Source organism: Magallana gigas, chromosome 10 (genome assembly GCF_963853765.1).
Source record: "Magallana gigas chromosome 10, xbMagGiga1.1, whole genome shotgun sequence".
Classification (NCBI taxonomy): Eukaryota; Metazoa; Mollusca; class Bivalvia; order Ostreida; family Ostreidae; genus Magallana; species Magallana gigas.
The window spans coordinates 5,319,142-5,333,716 of NC_088862.1; the positions used below are offsets into that span (position 1 = coordinate 5,319,142).

The 14,575-nt window shown below is 34.7% G+C and overlaps 1 protein-coding gene across 15 annotated transcripts in view; it reads right to left on the minus strand.

Moving 5' to 3' along the window:
- Nucleotides 1-14,575, minus strand: part of LOC105348277 (5'-AMP-activated protein kinase subunit gamma-1) — a 101,261-nt gene that overhangs the window by 31,449 nt on the left and 55,237 nt on the right. Inside the window, exon 1 of one of the 15 annotated variants that reach the window (XM_034454887.2) lies at nt 7,742-8,065. The exons of 13 other annotated variants lie outside the window; for them this stretch is intronic. Coding sequence is in view for 1 of the 2 variants with exons in the window: in XM_034454884.2 (XP_034310775.1) it covers nt 2,517-2,525 (9 nt within the window). In the remaining variant the exon portion in view is untranslated. Of the gene's footprint in view, nt 1-2,516; nt 2,541-7,741; nt 8,066-14,575 lie in introns of those variants that run through there. One more of the 15 variants, XM_034454884.2, reaches the window with a different exon arrangement.

Below are 14,575 nucleotides of genomic sequence, written 5' to 3' on the forward strand. Positions count from 1 at the left end.
TGTAATAGAAAGGCTTGTCAATATAGCCTACTGATAAGATAGAAGATCTGAGATATACAAACCATTGTCACGGTAGGAGTCATTGCCTTCACTGCCACTACCTCTTCCCTTGTCATTTATCTATGGTGCTTTGTTACCTTCACAGGTGTTATCAAGGTATATAAGTAAAGGTGTGCAGGTAAATAGTCTACCAAGAATATCCCTCCCATTGAAGTGTTCAATGCCAGTTTCCTATGACTACAGTTGCATTTAACAGCAATATGAATCCCTAATTTTAAAAGCAAGTTCAACCCCCTTCCCTTTCCCATTTGCAAAAAGCAGAACATGTACAACTGAAAGGACTACAAATTCAAACAAACATACTACAAACCTTGAAATCTTAAGTCCTGTCTTGATGCTAATTCAAACAGTTTTTTAAGAATTCATTGAGTTGACATATAATCATCAATATGTCTGCCTACTTAGAGGTCAGATCAGAGCACTTCAAACATCTATACATAAGTCCATCAATCTAGGTCAGAGGTCAGCTACTTCCTGGGGCTATGTTAATGTGACCTGTTCAACAAGGCAACTGACCAGGGGCCTGCATTATGATCAGACCATTGTTCAGAAGGTTATAGTGTAAGTAAATAACACTGAACAATACTTGGTCACTGTTGACCCTGTTTAGTGATCTCCTTCCTATTTGTTTGCTCCAATGATCTAAACTAGCCATAAAGGGCCGAATAAACTCTTAGATTCATTTTCCGATTAAAATCAAACTGACCACTTAAAGCTCGAAATCTCTATCTAAATCATATAAAGTGGGGCTCTGTTAGTGATTTATACTGGTTCTGATTTTAAATGGACTGAATTAAAGTAAATATATTATTTCAAATGTGGCTATATGGCCTACACAAATTAAATTGATCTATAAAAAATTCCTTGTATTTATTATTAGAAGAAAATCTTCTGTATGTAAAATGAAGACAATGAAAAGGTTGCTTGCAAATCTCATAATTTTTAGTTTACGTCTTTAACGTATGCAGTGTTCATAACTAAACAATTATTCATAGTTAGTCGACTAAATTCGGATATTAACAAGGGGTCTGTTAATAAATATAATAATATTACGCTGCATAGACACCCATACCCATACCTTTAACACAACAGGAATCCCAGAATTAGCTAGAAAATTTCTGGGCGTATTAATTAAACTGGAAATACAAAACTCAAAGTTCAAACTTAATTCAGACTGTGTTGGATTACCAATATAGTTTTCAACAAGCAGAGGCTGAAATCGTGTACCCAACAAAGGTGCACAAGCTGTTGGCACCATATAAATCGGAACATCTGTCATCGGGTCCCCTGTACCTGTATGGATCTATGGAGTTTATGGGCTGATCATGCACAATAATTACAACCATGTCAATCAGCTATGGACCAGTACATTCTATAGATAATAGACTTGATATGTATGTATATTGTTAATATGTTATGACATACTGATGTACATTTGCCTGACTGTTACATGTTTATGTATGTGAATGGTCTATTTTGTATGAACAATCTCTCTTTAACAAATTTCTCTTTAATAATTGTAATCGTGTATGCCCCCAGGGCCCAAAATTGGAAATAAAACTTTTATCATATTATTATAATCATAGATCCTCAATACTTTCCAACTGATTTGGATTACAAACTACAAGTAAATCTATTGTGCATGCAGGTACACATTGAAAGGTACACATTGAACAACTGCTCAAAGATCGAACTATCTTGTCGCGGAGCCACACAGAAATGTTCATATTTAAAATAAATCTCAAAAGTCTGCAAACTCATTTAGTGTATCTTTTGTTCATCAAATTTACATTTTCAACAAAATATGGTGATCAATTGTTAATAAAAAGTAAATTATGTTTAAAAGTGCACATAATAATTAAATTATGTTGATGCAATATTGTTATGTTGAACTAATTGTCCTTCCAATGTCATCGTCAGACACGAACCGCTATGTCTCAGACTCAATTATGCGTACTTACTGAGCTAGCTAGCTACTGCTAGAGACTGTTTAGCATTTCTCAATTTTACACACATTTTGAACCATTTTATCAAGAGCTTGGACTTTGGGTAGTTGTGTCAAACAGCAATGTGACATAGGCCTGTCTATTTCATTGCTGGCCACTCAGCCATGGCTCTTTGAAATCAACAAGATTTGTCTGGCTTTTGAGCTAAGACTACGCAATCCATGCATATTTTGCTTGAAACCGAATCATTTTTAACTTGTTTTGACGCAAGAAATAGATAGGTATGTCCAATCAAAAGTCCAAGGTCTTGTTAAAATGTTCTAATACATGTATAAATGACTCTCAACCCACCAATGAAAAAGCAAAACTAAATTTTTTAGAGATATGATAAAAGAAGATGATGTTGCAAAAAAAAATACAGTTATACCCCAACTGGAACTTTGACGGTTTCTTTGGATGATACAAATTAGATGTTTTAAGTGCAGCGGCTCAATAATTAGGATATATTACCTTTGTCATGGTGCCAGGTGTCAATTTATGACATAAATATAAAATCCCCCTTAACAATACTATATCCTTCCAAACTTAATCAATAATCTCCAAAATCCTTGATCACTGAATATTTCTCCACAGAATAAAAAGTATAGGTGCACAGAAAAAATGGTTCTCAATTAAATCCCTCTCTTTGAACTCGTTTCTTTTTTTTTTGAGTGAACACTTTGTATGATTCTTCTATACAATGGAAACAAGTGAGGCTCTGGCTTTATGGCTGATCTCTGCGCACCAAAACCAATTCCGAATTTCACATTGCACCCACCAACATGTACACCATTAACTAAGTATAGGCAGAAGACTTGATGAACTTACCTAAAAGAAAGAGAGAAAAAACCATGAATATTCATATTCTATCATAATTAAAACACTATAATTATAAATAGATTTGTTATCATTAAGGTAATATAAGTCTCTCGCTTATGTCATATTTAAATTAATACAAAATCTTCATAAATATACACACTTTAATTGCATTTATTAAGATTTTGTGTTAATCTACATGTGACATAATAAAAGTGAAATGCTAATCATGACTTTCATTTACAAGGTTCTCTTAGATTTGTATCAAATAATAAAACAACTCAGAATAAAAGAACTTCAATTTTTTTTGTTTTTTAATTTGATATTCTCAGTTGTGGTTAAATCCTGTAAAAGTATTATTTGCAAGCTTGGATTCTGACATTGATTTGTGCAGTATAGATCTGGAATTTTTCAGAAAAATCCAAATATTTAACACATTTCATGTGAATTATTGAATACTTAACATCATCACGATCCATATTAACTCAATGGGTTGGCCCCAAATGGTTTACTTTAAATTGTCCAAGAGAACAAACTGTTTTACACAAATGATTTGGCATCGCAATCATTGATTAACCTATAACAACTGTAATAAAAGATCGCCTGGGTTATTCAGAATGAAAACCAATATATTTCAACAAACAGGATGTGTATGATTCCCATGGCATGTCATTAAATACTGCAATTCACTCTAGGACAAAAACCATTTTACAAAAAAAAGAACTTATAAAATTGAAATCATCGTATCAGAATGTCACATTGTTCAGTGGAGTCTGACAAACTCTTCTCACTTGGGGACAATTCCCCGACTTCCAAAAAAAAATCAAGCCCGTAAATGAATTCTCCAAAACTTTGAAATACAAATTAATGTAATTATAGCACAACCTGACCTCGCTACTAAGTGTGTTAAAAGCTTTTATTTTTGTTCTAAAAGTGACTTGTTTTAAGTAGACATCTGACTGTCTCCATAAACATTAATAGATGCACCATGTTTCTGATAGTGTATATATTATGTTCAATTAACAGCTAGTGTATCAGAAACATTGTGTACAAAAAACAAAATTCAAAATGCCACCTCAAAGACTACCAAAGCAAATTTTTGCTGTCTCCGATGAAATCTGCCATCTTAAATGAATTAGTTGGACATCTGATATGCATAAGAATAGCAACAAAAAGAGAAATTTTTCACCTTAAAAGAACAAAGAACAAAGAAAGCTCCTTTTTTTTTTTTTTATCTTTTCACATTGCATGGAGTTGTGCAACTAAAGCATTTTAAGGTTCAACGGATTGCGCTTTGATATATAAATAATGAATATACAGTTGAACTTCGGTATCTTGAACACCGATATCTCGAATACAATGGATATGTTGAAGTGATTTTTAGGTCCCAAACACTTAAACTTTAAATATTTTACCCTTGATATCTCAGATATCTCAAAGTTTTTAACCAGACCCATCTAGTTTGAGATAACGAGGTTTGATTGTATCTTAATACAGCGGAACTTTTGTTATATGTAGAAGTGAGTTGGAAATCCGGTTTGTTTATGTAATCTTTTAAACGTCATTTTCTCTAAAAATTTCTCAAAAAGCATTTTTGTTTTTTCAGAAATCTCAGAAAGTTCTACATAACAAGGTTTGACTGTGTGTCTTCAAAAGAATTTTCTAACAAAGCTAATTAAGCTTTTACACCTTCTTTTGTTTCATTTAGAAACTAATTCCGACTCCCCCATCAGTTTACTTTGAAGCCTTCATTTGTTGATGAAATCCAATCAATAGTTATTTCAATCTTATCTTGTCTACTTGCTAGCTTCTTCAATTTCATGTAAAAATTGATGAATGTGGTTTATATAAATGTTGTAATAACATTTGTCTACTTAACTCATAAATTGAATCCACCTATGTGAAACTCATCATTGTTGAAGACATCTATTATAGCTCGTTAGTAATTTTTTCATCTATCAAATAAACTTTGATTACCAAATATCACCCAGAATGAACCAATTATAAACCATGAACCTATCGATACATCATGAACATGCACTGCTGTAAGACATGAACACCAACACTGATTCACCATGCATGAACTTTACAGTCACCATGAACAATTCTGCACACACCACTGAATGGTATCCAAACAAGTATCTTCACAATTAAAGGCTCACGCTTACTGTTAACACAATGGTTCATAAAGTTGTTCATAGGTCTCCAGTTTGCTGTCAGCATGATGGTTCAAAAAGACGTTCATAAGTCTCCAGTTTGCCGTCACCACAACACATGAACCTTTGATTCCCTCCAACAAGGATTATAATTATCAGAACAACAAGAGCAGAGAGCAATAATCAAACAATCCTTTGTCTTAATCTTTCATTAAACAAGATGGTATGGTACTGTCATTTGAAGCCTCAACACTCCCTCTTTGATGTCACCTCTCCAGAATCAGTCAATAAGTGTTGATTGATTCTCACGTCCAGCTCAAACAAGCTGAACTAAAACTGGTTCAATACAGTACTGAGGATGGACTATGCAAATGATGGACTGTGCAAATGATAGACTGTGTAAATGATGGACAAGGTAAATAAGGGCAAAAACGGAGTGTTACATATGGTGGTCAAGTAGAGGTTAACAAAAGTGCAATTTATGGAAATAAATGTACCCTTAGTGGTAATGGACAATAAAGGCCAAAATTACAGTCAATGTAACAGAAATATGATGGACATATCAATTCATTCACTGCTTAATCATGCATGTAATTTATATACATGTACTTTTAAATACCACAATCAAGGTATTCTCTTTTAAGAAGTGGACAGGCATTACAGCCCATTCTCTTTGGAGAAGTGGACAGGCATCCTCTACATCCACTTCCAAGTGGATGACTAGGCTAATTGCCTGTCCACTTCTCAAAAGAGTAGGCAATGCCTGTCCACTGCTCAAAAGAGAATAACTTAATCTAGCATTTATATCAAATCACAGTAAATAGCATGAACTAAAATATTAAAATATGTTCAAATCAACATAGAAAATATAGCAGTTTTGAAACGAACCACTGGTGTGAGAGAAACCAGTCTTTACCAGACACTGGTTGGGGATTACAATTCCAGCTGCTGACCATTCTTGACAGGGAAACTGGGTCATACAACAAAACTAATTATACACTGAGGTCATTCCTGAGGGCAGTGGCACTCTCTGGGCTCAAGTGTTGCAAGTTCAAGTTCAAGAGAAGACTTTAAATTTCTTTTTTCTCGGGGAAAGGGGGAATGAAGAGGGGAGTGAGAAAGCAAATTTCCTGTTGCTTTCTGGAGAGAGAGAGAGGGAGGGAGAGAGAGGGAGAGAGAGAGAGAGAGAGAGAGAGAGAGAGAGAGAGAGAGAGATGGATGTAGAGCGGAGTCAGCAGAAATGGGTACATGGAGCCTTAACAATCTAGAGATAATTGTAACTTAATTATGCCTATCAAAACCAAATTACTAAACATCATGGGAATTCACATGGTTTCACATCTATACTTAGTGAACCTAGCCAAGAATCACTGCAGAGTGAGTTAATCCAAGAGCTACATCATATGCTCAGCAGGACTTACTGCACTTTGATGCAAGACGAAATGGTTAATCCCTGCTGAATATGAACCCATTGCTTCCAATTTCAGCTAATTCTCAGCCAATGTGGATTAAATACATTTAATTCAACTAATATTTAGAGAGCTTGTCCATTGTTCATATCTCTCTCTCTCCTCCCTCCCTCCCTCCCTCTCCCCCCCCCCCTCTCTCTCTCTCTCTCTCTCTCTCTCTCTCTCTCTCTCTCTCTCTCTCTCTCTCTCTCTCTCTCTCTCTCTCTCTCTCTCTCTCTCTCTCCTTTTCTAAGTACCAGTATGCTTTCACTTATTGTTAAGTTCATTCATTTGTTGACAAGCTGATGCATCTAATGAAGATCAATAGAAAGAATTGAAAAATTTCAACATACTGGGTTGCATGACCATCAATATTTCATGCATGACAGCAGAAGTTCAACTACCCTATGACTAGGACAACATTGTTTAATTCAAAATCCAGGCTTTGACCTGCAAAAACATTGTTACGTGTAAATACTAAGCTCCTTACTTTAAAACACTGTTATATACTTATATCTACAGAACTATAAACAATTCCTACTGTCCACTTTAAATTCTATTTTAGAAAGTATTATTGCGTATTATTTCTTTGTGTGACTTTAAACCAGAGGGTATTGCTCTCTGAGCAATGACAAATTCCTAGAACTTATAATACTTGCAAAAATCCCAAATCCCAAATTCGATTTCACCCAATTCAAAGGATTAATCTGACTTTAAATAACTTCAGAGATAATGTGTGCAGATGTCCCAGATATTCAGTAAGGTGCTATATCCATGATTTCAAAATGCATGTACTCCATGAAACACAATACTTACAGTGTAAATAGGGATTTTATTAAAGAACGAAGTTCACTGATGTGTGACAGTCATAAGCATGGTGACAACTGCCTGATCTAGAATACAAAAGTCGTGCACCATGTTAGCCTTCATTGACACATCATAAATTACCAGTGCATGTGGCCCTCTAGTCTAATTATACTTCCCAATTGATTCCTTTTATTGTTTTACAACAGCTATATTACCTGTATATACATAGAGGCTATCTACACTACTGTACTTCAGAAACTTGCCTACCAATATTCTAGTTTTGAAATCCAACAATAAATCAAATTTGAATTTCTATAAGTTCTGAGTGTTTTATGAATACTTCCATGAATAGTCATTGGCATAAAAATACCCCCTCAATATAAAACTCCATGTGGGTTTGACACACTAAGTAAAAGACGGGGCAGCTTTTCACACTACCAATAAACTTGATTCCTCCGAATAAACTTACCTGAAAAAAGTATACAATTCCAGAAAAAACAGAGAATTTCTGCTGCCTCACAGTATATATTATAAGCCCCAATACACACTATCACAAAATCAGTAACTGAAGTCTCAGTGAACAAAGGGGCTCCTCACTTCATTCAGAGCTGACTCTCGGCTCTATCGCGTGGCACACACATGTATGTACTGTATAGGGTTGGCGGGTCTCTGATAAAACTGGGCTGCGACCTTCACCTTTAACAGATCAATAAGTGAGCGTGGTGCCCCCTTTACTGTTTACACATAGTGTGTACAGACTGAGAGGGGCCCCTATAGGGAGTTTCCCCAGGTTCTTAGTCTTTAATCTCACACACAGGACTCGATGTTTGTGTGAGCTTATGATGTATTATGCAACAAAGACAGCTGGTGTTGATTTACAAACTGTTGGGCAACAAAAGACCCAAGTGTTTGAGTTTCACACTTTTTTTTTTTTTTTTTTGCTCAACGCGTCACACACCCTTATTGTAGCTTCCTTTTCCTGATAAAAAGAAAGTAAACAGGTAAAGTTGCTCAAGAATGATGTAACTTCAATATTCATCTATCATTCTACGCATGTTCAAAGTTAAAATGCCCTTAGTACATGCTAGCACCCCATGAAGATTACTACGTTCTACTAAGTATTTATTTACCATCACATCAGACTTTAAATATACATTGCTGTCATTCCTTAGGACAATGGACACTTCCACTTGACTATTTAACCTGTACGTATTACTTGGACAGAGGCCTATTTCTTCCAGAATCAATTACAGTCTACCAGCGATATTTCGTGATATCAATATGATTTACAGCCTCTTTTTGATAGCAAGTCACTCTATTGTTGTCCACATGCTTGAGAGTAGGACATCAGCATACATGCATGTTATGACAATTTTTGTTCATTATCAGCTATTATCAAGGAGGGCATTGAATTGGACACACTTCTTGTACTTTGACATTTCTTACCATATAGCATAGTGCATTTATCGTACATGTATATGTACTTTTACGCAGGTATGTTGTTTACCAATGCTATCTATGCTCTTCATGACATGTTCTTTTATCAAAACAAACTGATTACAAAATCATTGTTAGATAATTGTCTAGCCATCAATGGTATGCATTAGCATGACTTTTGAAATTGCACCCCCCCCCCCCTTCCAACACCACCATGTGACCCCTTTTCCATCCTCTAGTGACACTGGATTCTACAAATTCTTAATAAACATGCCTCTTATTCCAATTTTACATCCTATGTAGTTCTTCATTCTGTGGTTCCTTACCTTATATCTAATGACCCATATATTTTTTACACATACAACTCCCTTAAAAAAAAATTGAGCTTGTGTGAATTAATGGACATGTCTTGATTTACCATCATGCACATCTGTGGCTTATCTGAACTTGCTCTTTTCTTTCTCCTAAGTATATTATTACAAGTTTACAACTATGCAATTCTCAGTTTTTATTGCCATTCAAAGACATAACATTTCCATTACCAGCTAGAATCAGACCTTTCTCTTTCCCATAAACAGAGCACTTTGGAACGGAGAAATTGATGATCTCTCATGCTCGCTTAACCAATCAGCAGAGAGATTCTGTGTGTACCAACCAATCAAGAACTTACATTGTGCCAACATAATTGAGTTTCTCTGAAACATTTCACCTCTTCCCCCATCTTACTTAGAATATTGTGCTACATTGCTAACCTTTTTCTATAACATTTTAAAAATACCCCCATTTAACTTCTATTATAATGTCCATCCAAAGACAGAAATATTCCGGTAATGTTAACAGTAAACTGATCCCCCCCCCCCCCCCCCTCCTCAGAAGTACATGTATGTTGTCTGCCAATCATCATAGCAAGATACCAAAAAGAACCAACCAACACTTAAGTAACTAATTATTCAAATGCCACATGGAATTACAATAAACTTTTCAAAGTAATGAAGTTCTGCCATGCCAGTGCAGAAAAAGAGGGCTTACCCATGAAACCTCTGGCAGTGCAAGCACATTACACATTATGTATGATACTGTCACTACCCACATAAGATGTTATTTTACCATTACATGTACCTTGAGACCAATTCTGACTCATAAAACAAGAGTGAAGAAACCTCAGCAATCATCAATCATGATGAAAGGTGTTTTTTTTTTATATATATTTAGTGGCATATTTCTGGCAAATTCTATGAACTGCCTTTTGCAGTTAGACATAACTTTAACTAAACACTCCAAAACACACATGCAACATTCAAAGTACTTTTAATTTGCTTTGCAAATATACATGGTATTTAAACTTTATATGTATGCTGCTATGTTGGGATATCAGTACTATGGACCAAATCTAAGTAGAGTTAACAGAACCATTATACTGTTTACATTTCACCAATACATCAACTGTATGGTTAATACAAGAATCTGAATTGATAACTATATTAGATGCTTATATATATCACTATGTCAATTATGTATATGTAACATATCAGAAAAGAAGAGATTATCATTATATCTCAAATTCTCAATCCAATTGAAAATGTAAGGGAAGGGGGGCATATTGATAATTGACCGATCTTTGGAACAGATATCACTAACATTAATTATTCCTTATTGACTAAAACAGATTCTATGAGTCAGATACACACATCTCCACTTTATCATCTTTTGAATCATCATGATCATGACCTTATTATCAAAGAACATTTGGTAAACAAAGCTAAACAAAGCTTGTTTCTGATTTGTATAATTAAGTGTTTATCTCCTACTGTTCATCAACAATAAACAACTCATCAGCCCCCATCAATTAACATTTAATTGCTCAGAGGCTGTGCTGCAGCTTTGCTGTATTCTATTGCTAGATTAGTTCCACGCACTGCTTATTAGCTTGATTATTTTCCAGTACATGTATTTAGCTGTATCTTTAGCAATATAAGGGTCCACTGTTTTGCTGTATCTATAGCTAGATTAGGTCCACTTGAAGCTCAAAGGACATGGAAAATTTCCATCCTCAGACCATCCCGTTTTCACCAAAGGGAAGAAACACCTGAAGTTCCCCAGTGAATCATTCAACAAGCATAATTCATTAGGAAACTCCAGATATAATCGGCCACCTCTCCAATCATTCTTCAATTTACAACAAGCAGCCTCATTGTAAACATGTTTACACCATGACAGAAGAGTTAATCTATACTGTCTTCATTTAGATGAAAAGATGGACTCTTCAGACTTGGAGACTCTGAGGCATTATAAATACTCCCTCATTCTGTTGCCATATAACAACTCTATCAGGCCAACAGGGGGACATTATTTCATATGACACTCTAATGACCAGCACCCTTAGGTCTGACCTTTACCAGGTGAGAAATGGACTTGTGATGTTACTATACAGTGGCCAGCAATTGCTTTTGCATGGTATAATTCATAATAAATAAATTACATTTGGAGTTCACCTTTTGGAAATGCCCATATCATACTACAATGCAACACGTATTAGGTGACCATGTGTATACAAATTCTAAGCTTGTAACGAACTCTCTCAAGTTTCAATCCCTCTATTTTAAAATTACAACATAAACTGATCAAATATAAGAATTCACTGAATACAAATCCCAACCACTGACATCTCCAGTCGTTTTTTATAACCGTTTTACTGTATGCATCTTAAACTGGTTTTTTTGCAACGCTCAGTAACTGTCTCTATTACAGTACAATACAAGTCCGTAATGAATGCCATCCTTGGCATTCTTTCTGTACAGTGTTTTTGGTTACCAGTCAATTACCCCCTGATAACATACTAGATCCATTTGCTCTGTGAACAGATTTCACCTCATTCTGAAACCTAGCTACTTTGTTTATGATCGCTATAAAATCAAGTGCTCCTGCAAATACCTTAAGACTATAATTAGCAGCAGGTAGGAATATTGATGGAACAACCCAAAAAGACCCAAGACCTGGGGTAGGCTGTCAGAACAGCCATAACTAGAGCAGCACAGAGCAGTCATAACATTTCAGACAGCAAATACTATTGGCATTATTACCTTTAAACCTTGAACTATATGAGAGAAAAATTGATTCCAAAGGTTTTAAAAGGACATAAAGCATGCATGCTAACAGAAGTTCTTTGACCCTTGCAAAACACTTTTGTTAGTGGAAGGTGTCAAGAATTAAAGCAAAAAAAAAGGAATAAGAGTTTCTGACATTTCTAAATACATAGTTACAAGACAGCCATTATATAATGAAATGAAAAATAGCAGGTAGGCATTGCATAACAACATTTGTTATTGGTTTCAAATTGCCAAATGTCCTTAATTTGTTGCTGTCAAATGAAAAATTAAAATTAAACATATAACCTATGTGACAGGCTTCCTGCAAGAATTATGCAAGCTTCACAATAATACAATAACTGTACATTTGAATAGGAACTGTCAGAACCATTGTTGTTCTGAACAACACATGACAGGAGAAATTGGTGTCTTCTAGTACATATACGCTTTCTGTGATATTGTAAGGTTCATCTGTCATGACACTTACATTACTAATTCAAAACAATGACATTGAAGAATTCATTGGTTGAATCAATAAAATCAATTCAAAATATAATGATTATCACAGTTCCACTGTTGTTCTGTTTGTACTGAACAGTATCTTTATGTTTTTTATCTAAAATTTAAGGTGTTAACAAAAGAAAACACTGAAATGCTTGGTGCTTTTCTGCTTGTGTTCACATAAATTACATGGATTTTTTTTTTTTAATTTTAAAAATAATTCATTTTTGCAACTTAATTCAATCATCCCATTTTAAAAGAAAAATCATACCAAAATGAAAAATGTGCACTATAAACAGATTAAATTGCTTTGACTTTAGCATTGATAGGTCATATTAGCATGCTACCTGGCAAATACTGCCACTAAGTAAAGATCAAAATTGTGTGATGTGACCTTGGATGTAAATGACCTTGACCTCATCAAAATGAATCTCATTTTCATTTCAAGGGTTTGAACACATTAATCAGAACAGAACAGAACACAAAGAGATGACATCTGAAATACTGCACGTCCCCATACTCATTTATTTATCTGATATACTCAACATTTAATATAATTTTAGAAAGGTTTGATTAATGAGAGCGTTTTTTCTCTGTAGGGAGATATTATCAATTCAAAAATGTTGTGGCCGACAATGGCTAAATCTCCCTGCTTTTAATCTCAATCATACAGTGAGCTATGACAGCAGATTATGTCACGCTGAGGCAGTGCCATCTAAATGTCTTTTAGAGTTTTCAATCTTTCTGACAGTATAAGGAAGCCAAAGGATGACGAACAGGAATCCCAGTCAGCAGTTTTCAGAGACAGACCATGAGGAATAAAGAACCTGTCCAGAACACTCAGCTATTAGCCAATGTTTTCTTCACCTTACTTGGGGACCGACTAAGAAATTCTGCAGCGACAGGGCGTTTTATTGTCACTCTGTACAAAACACATTACCATCCATTATATCTTACTGTCTCATCAGCCATTCACGTTACAACTTGATGGGAATTTATGGTGATCTTGCTTATTTAGCTAAATCTCAGTCTTATTCTCAAATTGAAATGATTCTACAAGTGTTACTTGGAGATCTAATTAAACAAGTTTTAAATTTTCTACCTGAATTTGGCTTTAAATGCTTCAGATCCTAAGTTGTCAAGAATAAACTACCACGTCTATCAAAAAAAATTTACTTTGTTGTTTGCTGGTATTTAATTGTCTAAACGCTATACAATCCTGGCAATCCAATAACTTTTATACAGCTGATGAGCCCACTGTCATCATTGTTTACGTTTGAATTCACACAAGTCGCAATCAGATTCGCAATCAATCTCTGTCAATTACTCCACAGAAAACAAAAGTGATAGAAAGGTGAATAATTAGTATTCTGCGTCTCAAAATTAGAAACCTGCAACTAATTGTGCAGTGAGTAATTAATTCACGCAAATCCAGATCTGTTTACTGATGAAATATCATGACTAATATTCCTATGAGGCAGCTTTTTTAAAAAATAGTTTAAGTTTAAACTTACTAAATTTCATAACCAAAATAGGGCACACATACCGGTATATTTACAAATCAAAACAGGAAACTTAATATTTCATTCAACCTACCAGTATATTTTGGTCAAAGGATTGTGTGATTATATCAAAAAACCTTGCACAGTCTTGAATGAAAACAATATGATTGTGTTGACTCCATTGCACAAAACTTAGTTCAATGATATCTTGAATCAGATATCAGAGTTTAAAGTTTCCTTTCTCTCAAACTTCCTATTACAAAATTGCTTAAGATTCAATTTCAGCTTTGAGCCCATTGCAAACAATCAACAATTTAACTTTGTTATTATAGTATAAGCTATACTCCCAATAAATATGTTTACAAGAAGGTTATGCATGCAGGTGTAATATTGACATTGGAGGTCAACAATAACCAAGGTCATGGTCACTTAGAAGGTTGTATGACTCAGAATTAATTTAGAAGAGAACAGCCAATTCCAAGACTTCATAATAAACAGTACAATCAGTTATCTTCTGTAGTATGTGTCATCATGTTTACACAATCAACGTGAAATAAGGCTATTACTAATAGGAAGCTTTTTTTAATAAGCGCATGTGTTCCTGACATCACTGTAATCCTCTGTTAACAGCAGTCGGCTGGATTACTTAATCTTCAGAGGGACCGTTAGTCAGTGACATCTTTAAGCTTCCCTCTGTACTACATTTCAATTTACCTTTTATCTATTGCTTTTATGTTAAAACTGCAAACATCTCTCCATCCCACCCCAAAACCCAAA